This window comes from Mus caroli, unplaced genomic scaffold (assembly GCF_978045245.1).
Source record: "Mus caroli unplaced genomic scaffold, Mus_caroli_1 scaffold_16, whole genome shotgun sequence".
Lineage (NCBI taxonomy): Eukaryota > Metazoa > Chordata > Mammalia > Rodentia > Muridae > Mus > Mus caroli.
Window position 1 is genome coordinate 20,174,158 of NW_028227271.1, and position 25,716 is coordinate 20,199,873.

At 47.4% G+C, this 25,716-nt stretch overlaps 1 protein-coding gene across 4 annotated transcripts in view; it reads left to right on the forward strand.

Annotated features, from left to right (window-relative positions):
• Nucleotides 1-25,716, forward strand: part of Efcab6 (EF-hand calcium binding domain 6) — a 206,172-nt gene that overhangs the window by 2,815 nt on the left and 177,641 nt on the right. For 2 of the 4 annotated variants that reach the window (XM_021183280.3, XM_021183284.3), the window contains exons 1-3: nt 7,610-7,776; nt 8,113-8,219; nt 17,557-17,702. In XM_021183280.3, coding sequence (XP_021038939.1) covers nt 8,149-8,219; nt 17,557-17,702 — 217 coding nt within the window. In that variant the 5' untranslated portion in view covers nt 7,610-7,776; nt 8,113-8,148. Of the gene's footprint in view, nt 1-7,609; nt 7,777-8,112; nt 8,220-17,556; nt 17,703-25,716 lie in introns of those variants that run through there. The other 2 variants (XM_085831456.1, XM_085831457.1) reach the window with 2 other exon arrangements.

The following is a 25,716-nucleotide window of genomic DNA, read 5'->3' on the forward strand; positions in this document are numbered from 1 at the left end:
AAGGGGTGTGTTTTTTGAACCCCATGGTGGCTAGACCTGTGACTCTCAGGACTCCGGCAGCATGCATTGCTTCCACTACAGGACCCTCTCAATGCACACCGCTTCGGTTCCACTTTGTTCTGTCCTAGGTTTGGACCCTTACTGCTATTCTGTTTTATCTGGTTTCAGATACCGTTTGCTGTCTGTCCTCTGCTCTGATTTGTGATTTGATCTCTGCTCCCATAGGGGGCACTGAGCACTTGCTGTGTCAGGCATCCCTGAGGACCTTAGATAGATTTTAAAGTGTTACTAGATTCAGTTGTTGTTGTTGTTGTTGTTGGACCTTAGATAGATTTTAAAGTGTTATTAGATTCAGTTGTTGTTGTTGACCTTAGATAGATTTTAAAGTGTTATTAGATTCAGTTGTTGTTGTTGTTGTTGTTGGTGGTGGTGGTGGTGGGTGTGTGTATTTGTGTGTGTGTATTTGTGTGTGTGTGTGTGTGTGTGAGAGAGAGAGAGAGAGAGAGAGAGAGAGAGAGAGAGAGAGAGAGAATGTTAGTGCAAGCACACATAGTAATCAGAGGATACCTTGCACAAGTCACTTTTCTCCTTCCACCACGTGAATCCCAGAGATCAAATCCAAGTTGTCAGGCTTTGTGGCAAGTGTCTCTATCCAATGAGCTATTTTATTGGTCCTCATATACCTTTTAAATTTATCCTCAGTTCTCAGCTATGAAATCTGTAGTGGGCGAGCCAGGTTAAGGCACTTCACAAAGTTGAGAAATGGCAGAGTGTGTCTTTTCTCCTAAAGTGGATGCTAGTAGAGCCTGTGATCTTGGCAAGCAGGTGCCCACTTTCATACCTGAACTCAGGCAGGCTTTGGATGACATGTGTGAACATCTACCCATGCTCAACTAAACCATATAAATCATCACAAGAAAAAAAATACTGTGTCCTAGCTAGCTTAAACTGCCACCTTGTCACAGCCTGGAGTCCTCTGAGCAGGGGGTCTCAGTTGAAGGATTGGCCTGCAGGTATGTCCGTAGGGGACTGTCTTGCTTGTTAATTGATGTGGGAGGGCTCAGCCCACTGTGGTCAGAATCATTCCCTAGAAAGGTGTGCCTGGACTGTATAAGAAAGCCAGTAAAAGAAAATGAACCAGTAAATAGCCCGGATCATGAGCCAGTAAGCAGCGTTCTTCAGTGGTCTCTGCTTCAAGTTCCTGTTTCTGTTCCTAGCATGACTTCCCCTCAGTGATGGACTGTGACCTGGAAGTGTAAATCAGATAAATCCACTCCTTCTTTACATTGCTTTTTGGTTCCTGTCTTAGGGTTTTACTACTGTGAACAGATACCATGACCAAGGCAAGTCTTATAAAGGGCAACATTTAATTGGGGCTGGCTTACAGGTTCAGAGATTCAGTCCATTATCATCATGGTGGGAGCATGCCATCCAGGCAGGCATTGTGCAGGAGGAGCTGAGAGTTCTACATCTTCACGTGAAAGCTGCTAGCAGATACTGATGACAGACAGCTAGGATGAGGGTCTTATAGCCCACACCCGCAGTGACACAGCTACTCTAACAGGGCTACACCTTCTCATAGTGCCCCTTCCTAGGCCAAGCATATACAAACTATTATACTTCCAGAAAGAAAATTAGAACAAACAATGAAATCATGGGGAGGAAAGAGAATGGTCAGGTCTTGGGTCAGTAAAGCTGGGCCTTGACATTAGCTGTGAGCTTCTTGTCAAGGCAGAGCAGACTTAGAAATCAGTGGTTGGCATATAACCCAGCAGTAGGGCACTTGCCTGGTATGCATGAGGCCCTAGGCTCAATTTCCTGCACCTTCAAAATGGAATGTATTTGATCCAGGAAAATAAGGTCTTCAGTTCTTCCAGGAAGTCTTTCTTTTTTTTTTTTTTTTCTCACATTTAGATAGAAGGGAGGGTCTTCCTGGGATTCATCAGGCAAGGCTGAGATGGGTCTCTGGATAACCACTGAATGACAAGCACACAGGCTCAGTGCCCTCGCTTTTGAGAGAGGATATGCTTCAGTTTGAACTAAATATTTGAAATGAAAGAACTCTGAATCGTAAGTTTCCAGTACCGATTTCTGAAAGTTTCCCCTCTGAGACTTGGTGAGTGGGATTATCCTGTGCCTGGGTTGGCTCTCTCTGCTCATTTACTTCTCAGTGATTTAGTAAGTGCCTGCCATGTGCTGACCCTTGTCTGGGCTTTGGGGATGGCACAGCTGTCGTTCCCACCTTGGCTTCATATCCCTCCAGCTTCCGCACTGTGGTTGTAAGGGCCCATGATTCACTGGAGAATGATACCCCCGACTCAAATAGTATGTAAACGCAAAGAGTGTTTTATTCTGCAGAAGTCCAGCATGCTGGGGTCTCCCATCATCAGAATAGAGAGACAACCAAATGAGCTTGCAGGTCTTATTTAAAGCACATTAGGGAATTCTGGGGTAAATGACTTCTATGCTAATCTGTTGGGTCCATCTCTACTGGACATTCCATTACTGGGGTGTGGGGGCTGGAAACTTGCTGGGGAGGTCTGGAAACTGTTGCTGAGGAAGTAGCTGAGGAGGTCTAGAAACTGCTGCTGACCCAATGTCTTTGCCTCAGGCCAGGTAGCAGGGCAGCTTCTGAGGCCTGAACTTGCCCAATTCAGAGATTTAGGCCAGTTTGAAGCCTGTCATGGAATCAGCCTGACCTTCTCACAGTCACTCTGGAGGTAGTTTTTCTTGAGTTCGGTTTGACTGCCTGATTATCCTCTGATACCTTGAGATGGTGCTGTTGACCTGTTGTCTGAGTTATCTTTCTACTCACTGGTGAACACTCACCCTGAGATGAGCCGTGATCCTCCTCCAGCTCTGAGATCAATGACTTTAGCAATTTCTCTTTGGAGATTTATTTATTTGTTTTTTTGGAGGGCATGGGTGATATCGCTCATTCGTGGAGGTCGGAGGGCATTGGTTCTCTCCTTTTACTTTGTGAGTTCTGGAGACCGAACGCAATCATCAGGCTTTGCAGCAGGTACCTGTAACTGCTGAGTCATCTTGCAGGCTCTGGCCTCAGGTCATCCCTCTGACCTACTCCCCATGATGTACACACTTTTGCATTTGGTTGGGAGTTGGCAGGGCTCACGCACAGTCAGTTGTCTCCCTTGGGATCCAGGTTGAGAGCACACACTTGAAGGGGGGCTGCTATTTCCATTTTGCGAATGAGGAGACTCAGACAGAAGAAGAATCAACTTGCAAGATTGCACAGTAGATGGCAGAGTCAGTCTGACCTACACCCCATGTTTTTCCCACTGTCCCAAAGTGAAGATTCTTGGTGGCCCAGGTGTGTATGGAGGTCTGTGGAAGGTTACGGGGTGGGAAGAGGGGAGGAGGGTGAGCCATTTTAATGTGCATGTTCTCAGGTAGAACAGAACGCTCCCCTGATGGTCCAATAGAGCCCTCCCAAATATGTGGATGGAGCTGCTCACATCTTTTGTGAGGTTCGGTTCGTGATCTTTTTCCAGTTTAGTCAAACACTCTCCCCCTACCCCGTGGGATGCCAGAACCAACAGTTTTTGTTCCTGATGCCATTGCTGTTGGCTGCACGTCTATTTTACTCTTGTGTTGAGTTATGTTTCTCTGGGTGCCAAGGCAGACGGATGGTACTTTTGTTAGGATTCTGTTATAAATAGCATCTGCTAAAGACTGGACATCAGTCCTCTGGCAGACGAACAAATAGATCTGGGAACTAGCTGCCACATGGCAGTTTTTGCCTGTGGGCAAGACGTGTAGCTGGAGCTGGATGTGGTGGCTCAGTCCCTCCTGTGATCCAGGCAGGCAGGGAGGCAGAGGCAGGAGGATTAGGAGTCCTCTGGCTCCATGACACTAAGAAACACTATCAAAGACATTGTGAGTGCATTTGATACGAAAACTAGGCTTGGTCTGGAAACTGGGAAACCTGATTCTTTCTACTTGGATTTCAGTTGCTGTTCAATAATAATCGACATCTATCGTTGCAGTTTGACCTATTGATTTGTCTGATAAATAAATAAATTTTGAGCATCTGGTGAACCCAAAAATAATAATAATAGAATTAAAAAAAAAAAAAAGGAGTCCCCCTGGCTTATAGGAGCTCTAGGCTAGCCTGGGCTACATGAGAGCCTGTCTCAAACAAAATGAAACACCAAAGAGTAGGAAAAGGGTATAGTCAGCAAATTACTGGGTTTCCAGTCCTTGTCAGTGTCTACCCTCAGGTTCGGAATAGTTGCATCTGTGAATGTCTCAGGACTCTTCCCTTCTTGGAAAAACCTCATGATGATGTAGTTAGGGACGAGATGTATAGAATCTGTCACATGTTTTGTCCTGCTCAGTACACTGTTAGCTTTCAAGGCCAAGGGTAACATTATCCCAGGCGTCTACCTCACAGTGTAAAGTGTTCATTGTGGCCCATCTAGAACAAAGGGGAATGGCAGGCTCATCCTGGGCCAGGTCTCAATGGGTCCAGAAAGCCCTTGGGCTCTCTCCTGCTGGAGGGGCTTGCCGACTAGCAACTTTCTTTGGATCCACAGAAAATCTAAAAACAGAAAATTGGTGACTGTTGAGATGTGGCAAGAGGAACAGACAGGGAATTATTCTATTCACGCTGCCCCTCCACCCCCCCACCCCCGCCCTATCTGTGGCCCCCGACACAGGGACAGAGCTGCAAGTGCTTCTGGGACTTGTGCCTTTTTCTTTATCAACCAAGTTGTCAGAATATAAACTCATAGGCCTAAGTTAGAGATAACTGATCCGGCAGCCTCATGAACGGAAGCATCATATTTTTAATCTTTTAAAAATATTTATTTTTAGGAGTATGAATGTTTTGCTTGCATGTATGTATATATGTATGTATGTATGATGTATGTATGTATGTATGTATACCCTGCACAAGCAGTTCCCACAGAGGCCAGCTGAAGGTGCTAGATCCCATGGAACTGAAGTTAAGGACAGTTGTAAGCCACTGTGTATCCACATGTTGGATGTTTGAAATCAGACCCTGCTCCTCTGCAATGGCAGTCAGTGCTTTTAACCACCGAGCCATCTCTCTAGCTCCCCCTCCCCCATTTTTAGACAGGGTCTTACTATGTAGTTTTGGCTTGCTTGAAACTTGCTCTGTAAACCCAACTGGCTTAAAAAATCACAGAGATCTGCCAGCCTCTGCCTTCCAAGTGCTGAGATTAAAGGTGTGTGCCTCAGGCCTGGCTTTGTGTCTTTTGTCTTGAAAGATGAACTGTGCCAGGAAGACGAGGAGTGTGGTGGCTGTTCTTGGTTGTCAACCTGATACACCTGGACAAAGATTAAAGAATTAATTAATTAATTAATTCTCCATTAAAGAACTGTCCCCATCAGATTGGCCCGTGACTGTTTTCTTGATTGCTAGTTGATGGGGAAGGGCTGCTCCATCCACTGTGGGTGGTGCCATTCCTAGGCACGTGGGCCTGGAATGTCCAAGAAAGGTAGCTGAGCTGGAACAAGCAAGTCAGTGAGCAGCAATCCTCCATGACTTCTGATCCAGTTCGTGCCCCCAAGTTCCTGCTTTGCACTCCCATCATAGCTTCCCTTGATAATATACACTAGAAGCCAAATAAACTTTTTCCTTCCCAAGTTGCTCTTAAAAGTTGAGTGTAAGCCGGGCGTGGTGGCACACATCTTTAAATCCAGCACTTGGGAGGCAGAGGCAGGTGGATTTCTGAGTTCAAGGCCAGCTTGGTCTACAGAGTGAGTTCCAGGACAGCCAGGGCTATACAGAGAAACCCTGTCTCAAAACCACCACCAACAAAAACATAAACCCAAAACCAAACAGCAGCAACAACAACAAAAACAAAACAAAACAAAACTTGAGTGTATGTCTTCAACTGAGACTACACTCTTTGATTCTTAATTTTTAAAATATTTGCATAAAAGTTGAGAAAACTGGTATAGAGAGGTGGTGAGGGTACTTCCAGCTTTCCCTTCCCAGAAACCCCGTGATTCCATTCACAGAATAACCATAGTTCAGTCTTCAAAACTGGGACACACGCTTGGATATCACGTCAAATTACCCGAACCAAGAGTTTAACATTTTATTTGGATTCAGGAGTGTCTTTCTTTTTCACCCATTGTGGGGGTCTCTGAGGTGACCTCCGTCCACAGAGTGATGGTTTACAAGAAGCAAGAAGACTAGAAGTTCTGTTCACACAGCTCAGTAGCAGGTGCTGGATTTAACGTCAAGAGTCTGACCCTGAGTTGTTTCTTTTTGGCGAATTTAAGTACAGCACAATTTGGTGAAAAATTTTCTAATGATAACAATCCCTCAACCATCTACATGGTCCCTGGCTTACAATGGTCCTTAACTTCAATTCCATGGGGTCTAGCACCTCCAACTGGCCTCCGTGGGAACTGCAGTACGTGGAGGCTTAATGAAGCCAAAGGCTTGACTGTATCGGAACTTTGTAAAATATACCTCACAACTTCCATAAAGCTAGCTTTTATAGATGGACTGAGAAAAAACAAGCTCGTGAGAAGGGTCTGGGGAGGTCTTGGCTCCGAAGGAAGTATGAAGGTCACCAGGTCATTAACCACATTCCCTCCCAGTCTTTTGGACAGAAAACGGGTTATACATCTCTCCCCTTGAAGAGACAACTGTGTGTGCTCAGCACTCATGAGTCTACTAGTGCTTATCTGTGAGCTGAGAACCCCCACGCCTCCCACATCTCAGGACAGTTTTTATTGAAGCTTAACAGTATAATTTGGCAGCATTCGTTAGAACATTAATAGGCTGTAGTAATTCGAGGTGTGTGTGAATGGGGGCAGGATGAGGGTCTTCTGTGTCGTCCAGGCTGGCCGTAACCCTCCCTCTGGTAGGATGATTAGTGTTCACCACCCAGTCCTCTGCTGGCAATCTACTTTTTAAGAATGCAATAATATAATTTTGTATTTTTTTTGTCTTATTTTTGTGTGAGATGCATGTGAGTGTGGAGGCAGGAGGTCAACCTTCTGTGTCATCCTTAGGATGTTGTCTTCTGCCTTTTACAAATCAGTTTCATAGGAATGTCCCCGGTACTCTCCTGCCTCATATCTTCCCAGCACCGGGATTTTATGTGTACCTCCATTCCGGATTTTATTTTATTTTTTTAGTGTAGGCTTTGGGCATAGAACTCAAGTCCTCTGTAGGAGCAGGAAGTGCTCTTAGCCACCGAGCCATCTCTCCAGCTCCATGGTTTCAGTTTTCAAAGTCTCAAAGTCTCACACCAATAGACACATCATTACAAAGTGGGTGAAGGATGGCCGAGGTCCCTGTCAAGGCGTAAGGGAGGCTGGTCTGTGCAAAGGTATCCACAAGGACTTCTCAGGAAAGTGACATTAGTTTTGAGATCCAGGGTGGCAGTTTCCAGAGTGATGCCTGGGGCCTGTGGAGGCAGCGGCAGCCAGCCCTCAGGAACTTGGACAGTCATGCATTCTGAGTTCCCGCCCACGCTTCATGGCGATCGGAATCTAGAACTGAGACCTGGATTCCGGAATCTAGAACCTATTTCTAAGAAAGATTCCAGGTGACTCTGAGGGACATTGAGGCTTGAGAACCAGTGATCTCCAGGACGAGGAGAGTTCAGGAGGCAGAGAGGGAGAAGTGTGGGTGGGTAGGCAGAGGCGATCACATGTGAGGACAAAGGTGTCTGCGTGGAAGAGACCTCGTATGTCCCAGGGACCACCTGAGGCCAGCGTGGTGGAGGTGTGGGAGCAGGAGTGGGAGGCAGCTGCCGGAAGACACAGGTTGATGCATTGTCTTTGTGGGTATCAAAGCCCAGGGCCTGAAGGACAGTGACAATGATAGGAAGAAACAGGACACCACAGGGCTTTCAAGTTATTGTTCTGGCTGTTGTATGGAAGTGTGTGTGTGTGTGTGCAAGTTGTGTGTGTATGGATGTGTGCATGTACATGTGCATGTTTATGTGTATGTGTGTGCACGTGTGTGTGTGTTGGGCTGGAACCTAGGAGGAGGAGAATTGTACCTACAGTGCTCACAGACTAGCTTCACTTATGGCTCAGAGAACCAAGGAAACTGTTCAGCTCTCGGGTGCTAACTGGGTGCTAACTCTTCTTTCTCAGAATTCACAAATTTGCAAGTATTTGATCTAGAAGGAAATGAAGCGCAACGGCACCAGGCTAAACTTTGCTAAAGCCAACAGCACCAAGTCGGGCAGCACAAGAGCAAGGTGAGTCGCTGCCATGCCCAGCTCCATGCTGCCTGCTGCAAGACCTGCTGGGAAGGTGCGAAGCTGGGGAGGCTTTTGCTGCCACCCCCCTCTAGTGTGTGTCAGCCGCTCATCTGGCATGTAACAGGAGTGTCCAGGCTGGTACATTCTGACATGTAGTGGCCTGAACAGCCACTATTTGTTACCCACGCACTATGCAAACATTTGGACCGCTCAGGGTTCCTGCAGCACTTCCCTCTTCCTGTAGGTGGCAGCAGCAGCAAATGTTTGGTTGCTCTGCCTGAAGCAGAGAAACCCTGGAAACTTTGCCTGCTACATCTGAGGACTTGGGGACATGCCTGGACTATAAATAGCATATGCCAAACACGCTGTGTCTGCTGGTTGGACAGGGAGAGAGTTGTCTCCAGTTCTTACGCTTCTGAAGTGCTGAGAACAGGACAGCTCTGCAGCAGCCGACCGTGGTCCTGCCTCTTTCCTTTGTCTGTGTCTGTCAGCGTGGTGGGGGTGGGCGCTGAGAAATCCACCGGGTAGATCATTATGTCCATGACAGAGAAAGCAGAACACAGTCAGCCTGAGACACACAGAGATGCTCCGATGACCTGAGATTAAAGGTGTGTGCCGCCACGCCTGCCTCATTTACCACTCTTTGGAGGACCGATGTGCTAGGTGTAAAGTCATGGTCTCCTGGGGAAGATACATGGAAATTCATGAGACTTGTGGTCCTGTGGGAACTTTACTAATGCTCCCTATTTCCCAGTAGAACGGAGGAGTGAGGAGTCATGGATGATGTGGAAAGGGGGTGTGTGTGATCTTCAGGCATGGAAGGAAGGAATGTGAGTGTGTGGGTCTTGCATGCGTGTGGTGTGTATGTTTTAGGGAGTTGAGCAGTGTGTATGTACCTGCGTGGTATGTATATAGTAGAAGTATGTGTTATGGTGTGAGGGGTGTGTGTAGCATGTGGTGTGTACATGTGCTTCAAGTGTATGTGATGCGCGTCAGGAGCATGTATGCTGAGCATGTGGTAAGTATGTGTGGTGACCGTATGGTAAGTATGTGTGGTAAATATGTATGATTACTATGTTTTTTGTGTGACATGTGTGTGGTGAGAGTGTATGATGTGTGTAGTATATGTGTACTTGTAGTATGTGGTATGTGTGAGGAGTGCCTGTATGGTAAGGTTGTGGCATGTGTTTGTGTGTGTGTGTGTGTGTGTGGTGAATGTGTGTATGGTATATGTGGGGTGTGTATGTGTATAGTAAGTGTGAATGTGTATATTGCATGTGGGGTTTGTGTGTGTGTGTGTGTGTATGTGGTGAGTGTGGTGTGTATGTATATGTGTGTGTGTGGTGAGTGTGAATGTGTGTGTTGTATGTGGGGTTTGTGTGTGTGTGTGTGTTTGTAAGGCAAGTGCCTGTGTGGTGTATGTGGTGTGTGTCTATATGATGTGTGGTGCATGTGTGTGTGTTGAGTGCCTGTGTGGTGTGTGTGGGGTGTGAGAGAGAAGCTGCTTGGTTTTGTGAAGCTTGTTAGTCTAACTTACAATTTCCCACATAAAAGTAGAGTTTCAAATTACGGTGGGTGCAGTGCAGAGGCAGTCCTGGTGTCCAAGGAACACTGGATGGCAGGGAGGCTTCTGCTAGGAGTGGAAGGTGCAGCTGGTGGTGGGAGGCACAGGGTGGGCAGGAGCCAATGCGTGTGACCCACTTCTAAGAGAGCATCAGAAACAGAAGGACCCAGGCTCCACCTTCCCAGCATGGCTATTTTTGTTGCCTCTTTTCCGTGCCGTCCATGAGGAAGCAGGAATTTATAGCAGGGCGTTTGGACTGTGTGCTCAACTGGGCCCTCCTCTTTACATTGTTCTAAGTGTATTATGTTACTATATATTCCTCTAATCACCATTTCCGGGTCATTAACACACATTATCTTTAGGAGCTGTGCTTGTCTGAATGTTGGGTTGATGGGGTTTGTCTTGTGCTGTGAGGAGGTGGGGGAGACTTGAAACCCCAACAGCATTTCTTAGGCTGGGGTTCAGGATGAAGGAGGGGGGCTATGCAGGGACATGAGAGACTCCAATGAAGGAGGCTGGGATTCAGACAGGGGGCTGCCATCATGGAGGCCAGTCGGTTTATAAGCACTGTTGTTTCTGCCAAATTGAATTCAGATGGCTGGCTAAATTGTTTTATTTTATTTTTTTTAAGACAGCCTATCATTTAGAAGCTGCTTGCAGATCAGCTCACATCCTTCTAATTCCTATGTTGAGAACTGTGAACCGGGGCTTGCTGAAGCCCTGTACTGCAGTTTAAGATGGAGACAACCTGGCCTTCCCATGAAACACACACAACTACACACTGGTGCAAGTGTGTAACCGGCTGGGAATTAAGTATAGGCAAGTTTGGGTCTCAGCCTTAGGGGCCCAGTAAATTTGGCCTTTTTTTCCCCCCTCTAGTGTTTAATTTTTTGAAAAACACAGGTAATGGTGCAAAGTTGATAATTAGACACTCAGCAGCCAGAGATGGAGGCATCTGGCATTGCGTTTGAAGCTGGCGGAGGCTTTGCTAGGTTTTTGTATTGACTTGACACCTGTGTGTGTGTGTGTGTGTGTGTGTGTGTGTGTGTGTGTGTGTGTGTGTGAACATTGAGAAAGCACCATGGCCTATGTTTATCCTTCCTCTCTGAGGTTTTGTTTTTTTTTTTTTTTAAAGCAGTGGGCAAGCATGTTCAGCCCAGCTTGGGGTCACCCAAGAGTGTGTTTCTAAGAGAAGGCATGGGAGGCTGACATGATGGGTCAGGAACACTGTCTGTACCCCTCAGTGCTGGGTTGATACACACATTTGGCTTTCGTTGGTTTGTTTTATTTATTTCATCTCTATGGTATTTGCCTGTATATCTGTGCACCACACATGTCCTTCGTGCCTGCAGAGGTCTCAAGAAGGCATTGGATCTCTGGGAACTGGAATCACAAATAGCTGTCAGCTCCATGTGGTCGCTGGGAATTGAACTTGGGACCTCTGGAAGAGCAGCCAGTGATATTAACCTCTGAGCCATCTCTCCAGCCTGTGCCTGACTTTTTTTTACATGGGTTTTAAGGATTAAACTCTGGTCCCTTGTTTGCAAGGGAGTACTTTACCAGTGGTGCACTCTCTCTGACACTATATTCTGTTTCTTTAATATATACATATAATGTATAATATCTAGCTGTCTACCTATCTGTATTTGGTTTTTGAAAATTTTTGTGTATGAACATTTTGCCTGCTTGTATGTATGTGCATCATGTATGTGCCGTGTCCATAGAGGCCAGAAGAGGGTGATGGATATCCTGAAACTGTAGCTACAAATGGGTATGAGCCACCATGTGGGTGCCGGGAACCGAATCCAGGTCCCGTGGAAGAGCAGAAAGTGTTCTTAATCGCTGAGCCATCACTCCAGCTTCTATGATGTGTATTTTTATTCTTTTTTTAAAAAGATTTATTTATACAGAGAAACCCTGTCTCGAAAAAAACTAAAAAAAAAATGTATTTATTTATTATATGTAAGTACACTGTAGATGTCTTCAGACACTCCAGAAGAGGACACCAGATCTTGTTACAGATGGCTGTGAGCCACCATGTGGTTGCTGGGATTTGAACTCTGGACCTTCGGAAGAGCAGTCGGGTGCTCTTACCCACTGAGCCATCTCACCAGCCCTATTTTTATTCTTAATAGATAGAGTAGTTTGTATATGTTTAGAGAATATTGTTTGACCTTTTAACTTTTGGTCGTGCTGGGGATAGAATCCAAGCCATCTATATACTAAGCAAGTGGTGTACCACTGAGCTGTGTCCTCAAGTCTCAGTACACTGTCTGGATACCTGGATTCTGCCTGTAAGGAACAGAGCAGAGTAGCTGGCTTACTCATCCCTTCAAACACTCCGCATCTCCTGGTGTCTGGAACACTCGGCATCGGCATCCTCTCTATTAGCGGCTTTGAAATGTCCTCAATGCCAAAGGAAATTCCTGTGTGATACAATGTTAAAGGGTTACTTCTCTATTCAGCTGCACCCGCTGCCCGTGCCCCACCTGCTTCCAGGCTCTCTGTTCCACTGTCTTCTATTTGACTAACTCAGTCTCCATGTAACACCTTGTCCTTACATTCTACACTGCTCTTGTTAGAGGGGGAGGGGCCCCTTGTTCCTAAACCTGTATGTATATATGTTTATGGATGAGTCCATGTGTATGAACAAGTGTATGGCAGGCAAAGACATTTTCTTCCCTCCTTATTTTTTAAGGTAGAATCCCTTACTGAACCTGGAGCCTGCCAAGTCTCCTAGACTGGCTGACCAGAGGGTCCCAGACAGCCTCCTTGTCTCAGCCTTCCCTGCATTGGGGTGGCTAAATGATCATCTTATTTACACAGGTTCTGGGGCTTGAACTTAGGTCCCCATGCTTGCCGGAGTAATCACTTCTCCAACTGTGCCACCTTCCCAGCCCTGTTACTGTTTTATGACATCCTGTCAATGTGCGTCTACCGCCTCACTTAGATGGGAAGACGCAGGAAGGTGAGAGACGTTCATTTCTCTCCCTCTCTAGACCACCGCTGTGGCCTGCCTGTGGCTTGTGCTGAGCGCATACCTGTTTGGAATATGTTTACATCATGCATGCTTAGGTTGAATATCAAATAGGGCCTGTGTTCAGAACCATTCTGGTCAGCCCTTTGGACCCTCTGTGTAGTAACGGAGTCACGCCAGCCTGCCTTTGGTAGGAAGGAGAGCTGCAAGAGGTCACACAGGTCATCCAGCCACCCTCCCCTGGGAGAAAGGGTGATTCCTTGCCAGGCTCTCAGCTGCATCCGGAGGAATTGCTTTTCCTGGGATGGTGCTTTTGTTTGTTTGCCTGTCCCCCGCCCCCTTGCCTTCAGCTAAGCGTTTCCTGAATGGAATGGCTCTGTATTGAAGTAATAAAGCACACCTCAGGCTGATGATTTCACTCCTCAGGTGGCACAGGAAGGCATGAGGCCAAAACCTGGGCAAGCAGCGTTGTTATTAAGAAAGGGATTTATGGGGAAAATAAAAACCCCGGGTCGTGCAACAGCGTGCACTGCAAGGGCTGTGCTATTGCAGATGTTCTGTCGTGCCTGAGGAGAGATCCCGCTTCCGTTCTCAACACCCCTATTCCTCAGTCTTCCAGGAACTTAGTCACCCTGTAAAATCACAGGACAGCCTTGGTCTTCAATTAGAACGCAAACTTGTACAGCCAAGAGAGACCTTGGCCTTCTTATCCTCCTGCCTTCCTCTCCAGTGAGGGGGTTGGAGGTGTGCACCATGTCGTGGTCTTGACAACTTGCATACATCTAGACATGATGTGGAGGAGGGAATCACATACAATTGAGGAACGTTCTTCATCAGATTGGTCCGTGGGCCTGTCTGCGAGGCAGATTACTAACTGACGTAGGACACGCCCACTATGAGCAGTGCCGCTCCAGGGCTGGTGGTCCTAGGATGTATAAGAAAGCAGGCTGAGGGTTGGCAAAATGGCTCAGCGGGTAAGAGCACTGACTGCTCTTCTGAAGGTCCTGAGTTCAATTTCCAGCAACCACATGGTGGCTCACAACCACCCATAATGAGATCTGACACCCTCTTCTGGTGTGTCTGAAGATAGCTCCAGTGTACTTAATTATAATAATAAATAAATTTAAAAAAAAAAGAAAGCAGGCTGAGCAAGCCAGTGAGCAGCTCCCCTCTATGGCCTCTGCTTCAGTTCCTGCCTCTAGTTTCCTACCTTGGCGTCTCTGGCTGATGCACTACAAGTTGTAAGCTCAAATAACCCCCATCCTCCCCAGGTTGCCTTTGGTCAGTGTTATAGTGCAGCAACAGAGAGAAAACTAGGACAGCCCCACACCTGGTTCCTGATGGTGCTGGGGATGACCACCAGGCTTGGTGCATTCTGGGTAAGTGCTCTGCCAATCAAGCCACATCCTCACAGCCTTGCTGTCATCTCTACCTTCCGTCTTCATTGCTACAGGGCCCAGGAGTTTACCTGCTTTGTTTGTGGGTACCCCTGACTTGTTAGAAGGAGGTTTAATAACTGTATGTTTACCCTGTGAACACACAAGCTCCACGTTTCAGAGCACGTTTAGGATTCTGGCAGCTTATCCACAATACTTATGGTCCCCTGCTTTCAGTTCAACTGGAATAAGCCAGTTCTAGAAGACAAGCTTTGCTGGGGCTCTGAGGTTCTGATGGGCCAAGCCATGTGCTGTGGTGTTAATGCTAATGGAGTATAAAGATCAAAGATAGAAACTTAGTCCCTACTGGGATGGGACCCTTAAGAGTAGGGGGTTAGGTCAGTCAGTGGTGGTGCACACCTTTAATCCCAGCACTTGGGAGGCAGAGGCAGGTGGATTTCTGAGTTTGAGGACAGCCTGGTCTACAGAGTGAGTTCCACGACTGCAAAGGGTACACAGAGAAACCCTGTCTCGAAAAACAAAAGAGTAGGGGGTTAGTGCAGAGTTATTACTTAGTGGGGGCTCTGTCTTTGGGAGGGCTCCATGGATATATGTGTGTGTGTGTGTGTGTGTGTGTGTGTGTGTGTGTGAGTTTGTATGTATGTTTATGTATGTGTATATGTGAGTGTGTGTATGTGTATATGTGAGTGTGTGTATGTGTATATATGAGTGTGTGTATGTGTATATGTGAGTGTGTTACATGTTTGTATATGTCAGTGTGTGTATGTGAGTGTGTGTTATGTGTTTGTATATGTGAGTGTATGTGAGTGTATATGTGTGTGTGTTTACCCACACTGACTGGAAGAGGGTTCCAGCTCCCTGGAGCCGGTATTACAGTCAGTTATGGTCCAGCCAGTGTGAGTGCTGAGACCCAAACCAAAGGAGTAGCCAGTGCTCTTTTAAACCACTGAGCCATCTCTTTAGACCAATGGCCATCTGTTTTTGAACACGTGCATTTAACTTTAAGCAGGTTGACCAAATAAGGAACTTTCTGAAAATTTTTTTTTTTTTTCGAGACAGGGTTTCTTTGTGTAGCCCTGGCTGTCCTGAACTCACTCTGTAGACCAGGCTAGCCTGGAACTCAGAAATCCACCTGCCTCTGCCTCCTGAGTGCTGGGATTAAAGGCATGTGCCACCACGCCTGGCCTCTCTGAGAATTATGATGTAAATCTGGTCTCTGCCTCAAAAAAAACCAAAACAAAACCAAAAACAAACAAACAAACAAACAACCCCCTCCAAAAACCCCCCAAATCCCCAAAACCCGAGTTGCTACATAACCAAGCAGGTTTGTTCCCAGGTACATTCACAAGTGACCCAAATCGCACGACCATGCACAAGTGTGTATGTGACTATCCCAGCAGCTCGTGTATCAGTTCCCAAGAAGTGAGAGTGCTCTGCTGCTGAGCCAGCCCCAGCCTTGGTCAGCCTCTGTGCCAACCACCTGTACACTCGCAGGAGGAATCCCACCGGGCTAGGCTGTTGTCTTAACAAGCTGTTAGGTTTAGTTTGCTAGTGTCCCTGTGCCACATAGAACATCGGTCTTTGGCCGTGATTTCTGGTGACATCATCTGCTTTCTGTCAGGCTGGTTCTGGCTTTAGAGATGTGTGGACGGGTGTCCTTCCTCCTCAGCCCATTTCTCTTATCCCAGGCAAGCACTCAGTCACTGGGCGCCATGTGAGCTGTCCCTCTTACTTCTTAGAGAGTTTGTGGTAGACTGGCTTCTAATTATTCCTTGAGCGTCTGGTAGAATTCCCTGGCTAGTCCTGACACTGGACTTTTTGTGGCAGGTTTGAATATTGAGTCCGTTTCTTTGTTTGTCATCGTGCTTCCTGAGTGCCCGCTTCCTCCTTCGTTCCGGTCCCATCGTCCTCCTCAGAATGCCCCCGATTTCTCTTGGTTGCCCATTTGTGCTGTGTTCCCTTATAATCCTTATTTCTGGAAGGAGGGTAGTAATGTCTCTCCATTTTCAATTTTAACACTTCAGATGTTTCCTAGTTTTTTCCTGAATTCCCCCTGGTATTGATCAACTTTGCTGATACTGTCAAATAGTGGCGTTTCTCTGCTGTTTTTTTGGCCCTAGTCTTCTTTGTTTCCCTCCGTCTGCTCACTTTGGTTTTCTTCCCCTTTCTTAAGGAAGGAGCTTGCTTTATTCATTTGAGATTAAAACAATAACCACAGGTATCCATGACCAGCGAGATTGCTTGGCTGGAAGGGCGCTTACTCCTAAGCCTGACCCACCAGGATGTGAGCCCTGGAGCCCAAGCAGTGGAAGGAGAGAAAAAGACTATAAATTTTCTTCTGACCTCTGACCCCCACATGTGAGCTGTAGCACGCACGCACACACACACACACACACACACACACACACACACACACACACACACACTGTGTAAGTCAATGGTGTAAAATAATTAAATACAGGTATATATATATCACTCATGTCAAGAGTTACTTCACAAACGCTTGTGAGCTGTTCCTTCATCTCCCACCGGGCACATTCTGCTGGGCTCCTCTGACCTTCTGGCTGTTGACAAGCACATCCATTACCACAGACTTGTGAGTGATGCAGCTGTCGTCTGTTACTGACTTGTGATATCATTCCCTGAGGTTCAGTTTTATCTTCTGATGTAGTCTATCAGGAGGATGCTCCCCTTTGCATTTGAGGAGAATTTGTGTCCTGACTAGGAGGTGTTCTATACGTGTCTCTCAGTTCTTTGGGGACTTTAGTGACTCTCAAGCCTGGTCCTTTCTTTGTGTGTAGGAGTGTTTGCCTCCACGTGTGTCTGTGCACCATGTATATGCAATGCCTGTACGGACCAGAAGAGGGTGTTGAAACCCATGGAATCAGAACAACAGAGGGTTGTAAGCTGCATATGGGTCCTAGGAAGTGAACCCAGGTCCTCTGGAGGAGGAGCCAGTGCTCTTAACCTCATGAGTCCTCCCCTGTCTGTGATAGATGTTGACTGGTTTAGACTGTATACACTGTATAATAAAAGCTGGCAGATGCCAAGCCAGACTACTATACCCAGCAAAACTATCTCTGACAAGAGCAGGTTGAAGGAATGGCCAGCAAACCAGCCCTGCCAAGGGTACTGGGAGGAAATACTTGAGACTTGAGGAGGAGAGTTGTAGCTGGGAGGCAGCAGGAAGAAATAACAAGGTTAGGCCAGTGATTACGTACAGGAAGAAAACCGATGCTTAATTAATCTTTATTCTGTCCTCTTGTTCTTTGGACATGCTGAAAACAGTCTCAACACGACTCAGTGTTCCCCTTAGAAGGTCAGAAAGGGGCAAACAGCGGGTGGGCCATGTTTACGTGATTCAGATGGTGTAATCTGCTCTCTTTCCTCTCACAGGGATTTAATGAACAAAATGTCAATTATACCAGAATGGCATAGCTTGTACCCTAATACCCGGAAGCTGCCATGTTCCCGTCCCCACTCCTCGCCGTGCAAAGTGCAGAGAACTATCTTCCAAGATTTATGCAGACCCTCTTCATCAAGTGAGTACTCAGAAGTGATTACAACGCTGTCTACAGATACCACTCACTGTCTGCCCGCTGTGAGTGCAGTTGAGAACACGCATGGGTTGACTCCCATACCCTCCTGAGATCCTGTATGGGGAGTGCAGACATGGGCCCTCAAGCTACTTTCCTCAGAGTCATGTGTACTTTTTAAGTGGATGGTAAGGATTTGAGCTTGGGGTGTGTGATTCTGGATTCTGTCAGCTTTAATGGTTGTATTACTTACTCAGTAAGTGACAGATGTGCACATTTGAGCAGGCCTGTCCACCAGTAGCTTAGATTTGCAAAAGAGTTGAATAGAAAGTATCAGATGTTCCCAGGTAACCTTTGCCTCAGTCATCTAGGTTTTCCATTACATAACCTTCTGATATCATAATTGAGATTTATGCCTAGACTATGTGTTTTTATGGAGGGTTGAAGGTCTAGATCTAGATTTTTCTTCTCATCCTTTTCCTTCTCCTCCTTTTTTGAGGAGCCTGGGCTAGCCTCCAACCTACGATGTAGTCAGGATGACCCTAATCGTTCTGATCCTCCTTGTAACGACTTCCCGAGCTCTAGGATCATAGGTGTGTGCTTCATGTCCAATTTCTGTAGTGCCTGGGATGGAACCCGGGGCCTCACGCGTGTTAGGCAAGCTATGTAGCCACAGAGCCACGCCCCCCAGCCCTAGACTCACTTCATACTGGATGTCCATTAGCTAAGACTCTCTGTTCTTTGTTGCGATTTACTAGCTGAGTTACCTCACTGTCTATCATATGCCTTGCAGAAGTTCGTTACCTCCCTCCCCCACGTGATTGCTTCCAAATTTGGGAATTATGAGAAAAAGGCTGTAACTATTTGCAGAGTAGTTTTTGTGGGGATGTAAGTCTCTAAGCCATTCAAATTCTTCATTCCATTTTAAAGGCAAAAAAAAAAATCAGTTAATGTTTCCTCAAGTTACATATCTTTACATCTTTGTTTCCCCAAGTTACATATCTTTAGATCTTTACTAGTGTCCTCCTCAATACATTTGTTACTTATTTGTAGCATTTGGGATGAACACCCATTGACAGGTGTTGAGCACAGAGTTGGGCCCGAGAGAGGCCGGCTCTGCAGGAATGCCGCCAGAGAGCAGGAAAGTGAAGCAGGCAGAACACAGAGACTGAAGCATGCTCACTGCAGTGAGGGCTCAGGCTTGAAACCCAAAGGATGCAGGATGGAGTGGGAGGCATTGTGAAGGAGAAATGGGCGAGCCCCGTGAGCACACATAGGCACTCATCACCCTGGACACATGCTTGCTAGTTTGTGAGACTTTACTCCAACACACCTGTGTGTCTACCAGTGAGCCTGGAGAGATAGGCTTGATTTCTGATGGCCACCGTTTACCCTAACGTGGGGTCTGCTGTTAAGGAGGAAGAGCGGCTTCCAATGAAGACAGTTGCACAGTAAAATGTAGGCCGATCAGAGCTTATAGCTCTGTGTCTATGAAAGAGTCCAGATGGAGGCCTTAGTCCACTTGATAAACCTATGAGCAAATAGACCTATGATAAAGAGCTACTGAGTCCAGGCAGCCATCTCTCGGAGTCCTCAAATGCTACTGAAAGAGTCCCCCAGGAGCTGGTACGTGTGCCTCCTCCAAAGAATATAATAGGCATTTGTTTATAAGTTTCACAACAGAATATTACCTTGTAAGATCTTGTCCATTAGCAGAAGTAATTACATTTAAGGCTTTTTTAAAAAAAGATTTATTTATTTATTTTATGTATGTGAGTACACTGTAGCTGTACAGATGGTTGTGAGCCTTCATGTGATTGTTGGGAATTGAATTTTAGAACCTCTGCTCATTCTGGATGGACCCACTCACTCCAGTCAGCCCCTCTCGCTCCGGTCAACTCTGCTTGCTCAGTCCCTGCTCGTTCCGGCCCAAAGATTTATTTATTATTATACATAAGTACACTGTAGCTGTCTTCAGATGCACCAGAAGAGAGCATCAGATCTCATTATGGGTGGTTGTGAGCCACCATGTGGTTGCTGGGATTTGAACTCAGGACCTTTGGAAGAGCAGTCAGTGCACTTACCCACTGAGCCATCTCACCAGCTGTACATTTAAGTTTTAATTATATTTTTAAAATTGTGTATGTGCATATACTCAAATGCCATGTACTACTGGTGTATATACTATGGCACGTGCATGTGACAACCTCGGGTGGCAGGCCTCACTTCCCACCTTAGTTATGCTTGGCCCCTTCCTGTTCACTGCTTCATAGGCCAGGCTCGCTGGGCTGTGAGCATCTGGGGATTATGTCTCTTAAGTCCTGTCTGAGTGTCACGGACCTGCTGGGGTTATAGGTGTCTGCCCCTGCCTTTCAGCTTTACATGAAGTTTTTGGAAGCCAAACTTGAGTCATGTTTGCACGGCAAGCTTTATCCTCTGCGCCATCTCCTAAGCCCCTCAGTGACATTCATTCAGTGGTGGGTGAAGTCCTCATTCTCAGGCTCCATGAATTGCCTGTTCTGTCCGTCTCCCGTTTCCGTACAGCAGGCTGTTGATCTTTGTCCCGAGTGGGCACTCTTGTTCTTCCCACAGAGCTGCAACCCTTGACCCGCCTTTGCCTCAACTCGGCTACTTCTTTGTCCTTTGTTTCTCATATTTGCCAGGTATATTTTTAAAGATTTTATTGATGTGTTCTGTCTTTCTGAAAAGTTATTTCTTGGGCTGGAGAAATGGATCAATTGTTAAGAGCCCTGTTTGGTTCCCAGCATCCGTCTGGCAGTTCATAACCATGGTAACTACTGGGGTACGATGCCTTCTTCTGATCTTTGGAGCACCAAGCACTAATGTGGTGCACATACATGTACACAGACAAACGCATATTTATTTTTAACATATGATATATATGGTTATATTAATATATTATAGATTATATATATAACAAAATGTATTTATTTATAAAGTGTATAAATAAATGTAAATTCTTTTTTATAGCTATGGCTATAGGGGAGGGGAGGCTGAGCAGCCAGCAAAGTACCTGCCAAACAAGCATGAATGAGTTTGATTCCCAGAACCCGTGTGAAAAATCAGACACGGTGGGCGTTTGCCTGCAGCCTCAGACAGGCAGATCCCTAGACCTCAATACCAGCCAGCCAGCCTTGTTCAGTGGGTGAGCTCCAGGCCAAGAGTAAGATCCTGCTAGTTCCCTAGTATATGTCCATCCTTCCCACACTCCCATACACACACATACACACCCATGCACACTTGTGCCCACACACGCTCACACATGCTCAATTGTATACACATGCACACTGGCACACGTACATGCACACTCACTCAAGCACACACATACAATTCACACATGTACACTTTTACACACATGCACACATACATTGTGTGTGTCTATTAGGACCTCATGAGTATCTGGGTATTGTTATATGGCTCTCTGAACCTGCCTGGCTTGCTCCTCACATGCATTTGGCCAAGGACCTGGGATGATAATCTGTCTGCCACCATATGTACCTCCTGTGTATCCAGTTGTTTCCTGGTCGTCCTGTCTATGCTGTATCTGCCCCCTCTTCCCTGCAGAGAGAGAAGGCACTGTCCTGGGCCGTTTAGGACCAGCTTGTCCTGTCTGGTATTTAGTTTCTGTTATATCTTCAGGTCTTGGCTTGGTTTGAAACTACAGATTTTTAGCTCATCTTGCTTGGTCTCATGGTAGACCCAGAGTGGCGGTTTGCTGTAAATTCTCTAGCCCTTAAGCTAGAAGGCTTGTCCAGTTGCCCTCCAGAAAGATGGTGTTGATTGGTTCTCCCAGCAGCAGTTGAGGAGGTTTGTGTCTGGCTTTTAGTTTTAGTCAGAGGGGCTGCATTGGGCCTGTGTCTGAGGGGTTGCATTGGGCCTGTGTCTGAGGGGTTGCATTGGGCCTGTGTCTGAGGGGCTGCATTGGGCCTGTGTCTGAGGGGCTGCATTGGGCCTGTGTCTGAGGGGCTGCATTGGGCCTGTGTCTGAGGGGCTGCATTGGGCCTGTGTCTGAGGGGCTGCATTGGGTCTGTGTCTGAGGGCTGCATTGGGCCTGTGTCTGAGGGGCTGTGTCTTGCTTGTATCTGAGGGGCTGTGTCTTGCTTGTATCGGACTTGTGAAACCAGAAGCTGCTTTTAAGTCCTTCCACAGTTTCTGGCGGATGCTGTCTGCTGCCTCTAAATCACTAAATCTGACTGCTGAGCTGGGGTTTCTAAGAAAGCAGTTAAAAAGTCTACAAAAAGTCTGGGAAGAGATCTCACGGTGGAGATGTCCACTGCCAAGGGGGTTCCCTATGACACTTGGCAGCCCCAGGAAGAGCTGTGCACTCCAGCTGAGTTGCACCACACAGTTCCTCTGTGAGAACTAGCTGCTGCTGAGAATCTCAGCGGTCGGGAGAGAGATGGGATAGTGTCGAGCCCCTGCCTTGCTGAGCATCCTTAGGGATCTGATGAGAGGTTCTGCCTTCATGCTCTGTGTTTGGTCCTCTGCACCCTGTCCCTCCCTGGCTCCATGTCTTGACATGTCACGTGTGTAACCCGTTCTCTACTGATTTCCCCACTAAGTTCCAGGTCACATGTCTGCTGTCTGTCTGTCTGGCTTTCTGTTTGCACCTTGCTCCCAGACACCTTACACAAGCTCCACAAAGCCCTTTGCCATAGTATTCAGCCAGTAGCACAGTCGGTCTAGGCTCTCACATTGAGCGAGGTGGCAGAGTCCTGATCTGCTTCACCAGTCTCTGCCCATCCCTGAGCCACACTGTCTGCAAGACCTGGTCAGTGCGAGAGCCAGCATACCATGTCTAAGTTTGCCAGTCTGTTGTCTACATTCAGGATGGTACCAGGGTCAAGCCACGCCCATTTCCTCGTGGTCCGGATGTATGACATCTTCTCCAACCTCCTTCCCTGGTTTCTCATTCTCTCTGGCCAGCCTCTGTAGCGGTTGGAACGGGATATTGTTGTTGCTTCTCTGGTGATCCCTCGTCCTGCCTGCTTCCCCCACAGCTACCCTGGCCTCCTCGTTCTTTCAGACAGACTCAGGTTGCTCCCATACAAAGTTCTTACAAAGCCACTCTGGCCTATGTTTGGAATGTAGTCACCTCTGCTTGCTAGCTGGTGGTTCATTTCTAACATTCTGGTCTTGGCTCCCAAACTCCCTGAGGAGGGATCCTAGACCACCTGTCTGGCTAGACCAGCCCTAGGTGGCACCGTCCCACACTCTGCTGATCTCTTGCCACTCTTGCTGTGTTCACCACCATCTGTCACTACCTGGTGACATACTGGCTGCCTGCCCTTGTCTGTCCTGTCCCCTCCAGATGGTAGGCTGGACCTGTTTGCCCAATGTGGTGTTCTTGGCACCAGGAACTGGGCCGATAGTGAGAGGTGCCCTGTTAGTAGCTCTGGAATGGAGAATCCCACTTCCAGTAAAGTAGGGTTTTCCTAGATACCCCTTCTTTCCTTGCCCCCCCCCCAACTTCATGCTTCCTATGCTGCAGGCTTCTGGCTCCCACATGGCTTGCCCTATCCCAGCCACTCTGATCTCCAGATTGTAGATTCAGCCGACAAGAGGGCGTGCACACTTAGACGCTCCATACTCCACGCTAAACTCAGGAGTTCTCTCTTTAGCCTTGGCCTCCTCTGCCCCAGGTGTTGATGGCAGGGGACGAAGCCCCACACTCAGTGCCTTGAAAGGACAATGGCTGCATATTTCTTGCATGGTGCTGCTAGTCTCAGGGACAGGTGTGTCCAATGCCATATATAAACAGGATTTGGAGATGGGGAGAAAACGTCTCCCATTCTTACTGGAAGGAGGGACGGTGTGACTGGGATGGTTATTTTGTTAACCGGAAGCAATCTGGAGTCACCTGGGGGGGGGGCTTCCTGAGGAGTTGTCTGGATTGGATCATCTGGGCAGGCTTGTGAGGGGTTTTCTTTATCAGGCTACCTGAGGTGGGAAGATCACCCTGAAGGTGGGCAACACCGTTTCATGGGCTGCATGGAAAGGGGAGAGTGAACTGAGCACAGCATAAGGGCATCAGTCTATTGCTGCCTGCCCTTGACTGAGGCTGGGATATGCCCATGGCTTCAAGCTCTGGGTGCCTTGACTTCTCCGGGAGATAGACTGTAACCCGGGACAGAGATAGACTATACCCTGGGATAGAGATAGACTGTAACCTGAGATGGAGATAGACTGTAACCTGGGATGGAGATAGACTGTAATCTAGGATGGAGATAGACTGTAACCTGGGATGGAGATAGACTGTAATCTAGGATGGAGATAGACTGTAACCTGGGATGGAGATAGACTGTAATCTAGGATGGAGATAGACTGTAATCTAGGATGGAGATAGACTGTAACCTGGGATGGGGATAGACTGTAACCTGGGATGGAGATAGACTGTAACCTGGGATGGGGATAGACTGTAACCCGCGATGGAGAGACAAATACATCCTTTTGCCCTAGAGGGAAGGGCTCACTATGGCCATCTTGGAAACTTTCATCTACTGAATGGTTTGCTGTCCGTTGAATGGAGGCCATGACCACCTGTCAGGCTTCACTGTTTTTTCTACTTCCAAGACTCATCAAATCAAGCATTCCGTGGCCTCTGCTTTTTTGTTTTGTTTTGTTTTGTTTTGTTTTTTTGTTTTGTTTTGTTTTTTTTTTCGAGGCAGGGTTTCTCTGTGTAGTCCTGGCTGTCCTGGAACTCACTTTGTAGACCAGGCTGGCCACGAACTCAGAAATCCGCCTGCCTCTGCCTCCCGAGTGCTGGGATTAAAGGCGTGTGCCACCATGACCGGCAGCCTCTGCTTTTTAAAAAATTCGCTAATTTACTCTTACTTTCTGTTCTATGACCTTCACATTAGATAGAACTCCAAAAGCATGCTTCTGAGCAGTGGGGATTGCCTGACTGTCTCTACACCATCGGCCTCCACCCCTGCCCTTCCTCCACCCCTACCCTTCCTCCACCCTGCCCTTCCTCCACCCTGCCCTTCCTCCTCCCCTGCCCTTCCTCCTCCCTGCCCTTCCTCCTCCCCTGCCCTCCCTTCTCCATGTGATAACAGAGGGAAGTGGAGGAAGGACATTGGGTTCTGTCATTCTATTGATGTAAATGTCATGGTGACATCCCATAACCCCATGAGGCCCCAGGTCTGGACCATCCCTGGTTCTTGGCTGTGCTGCCTTGATTGGACTCCTCTTGTTTGTTCCCATAGCCCCAGTCCCTTCCTCCCTGCTGCTCCTTCTCAGGGGCATCCAGTTGTAGCTGTGTGGTGTCACTGTAAGCACAGTACCTGACAGAAGCAACTTAAAGGAGAAAGGTCTCAGGCTCGCTGTTGTAGAGATTTCAGTCCATCCTGGCAGAACAGCTCAGTTCACCATAGTGTTCCATGGAAGTAATTTACAAAGTAGCAGACCGGGAATGGGGCAGGGGGCTGGAGAGGGGTGGGGGTGGGAGGGAGAGGGAGAAGGATCACACCAGGGGCTGGATATAACCTCCAAAGTCCCCCCTCTAAGTGATCTGCTTATAGCACGTAACAAGTAGTCTCTGCTTCTGAAAGGTCCCACAGCCTCTCCAAACAGCACCGCCACTTTCCTCTAGAAAGCGACCATGTCATCCCAGAGCAGCCAGCTTATTTCTAGGTCCTCAATGGCCTGAGGTTATCTGAGCTTGTCTTTGTAACTTTCTCATTGCCACACTATCTTCCTGGGACCTCTGAATGGGCTCTGGCCTAGGCCACCTGGGGCGAAAGCCTTCACACTCCTCAGGGCTGATAAAAAGCGCACATTCTAAGGAAGTAGCTAGATTCAGGGCTCCCTGACTACCCTGTGAGTATAAAAGACAAGGCCTTAATGAAGCCTTTGCCAAACACCAGAATCTGCTAATCATGAGGGGTGTGCCAGGCATGCTCAGCCTCTTAGCCAGCTACGAAGTATCAGACAGAGCACCCAGGGTCTGCACACTGGACCTGACGGGTGCCCTGGGGCTCTGAATTTACTACATTTC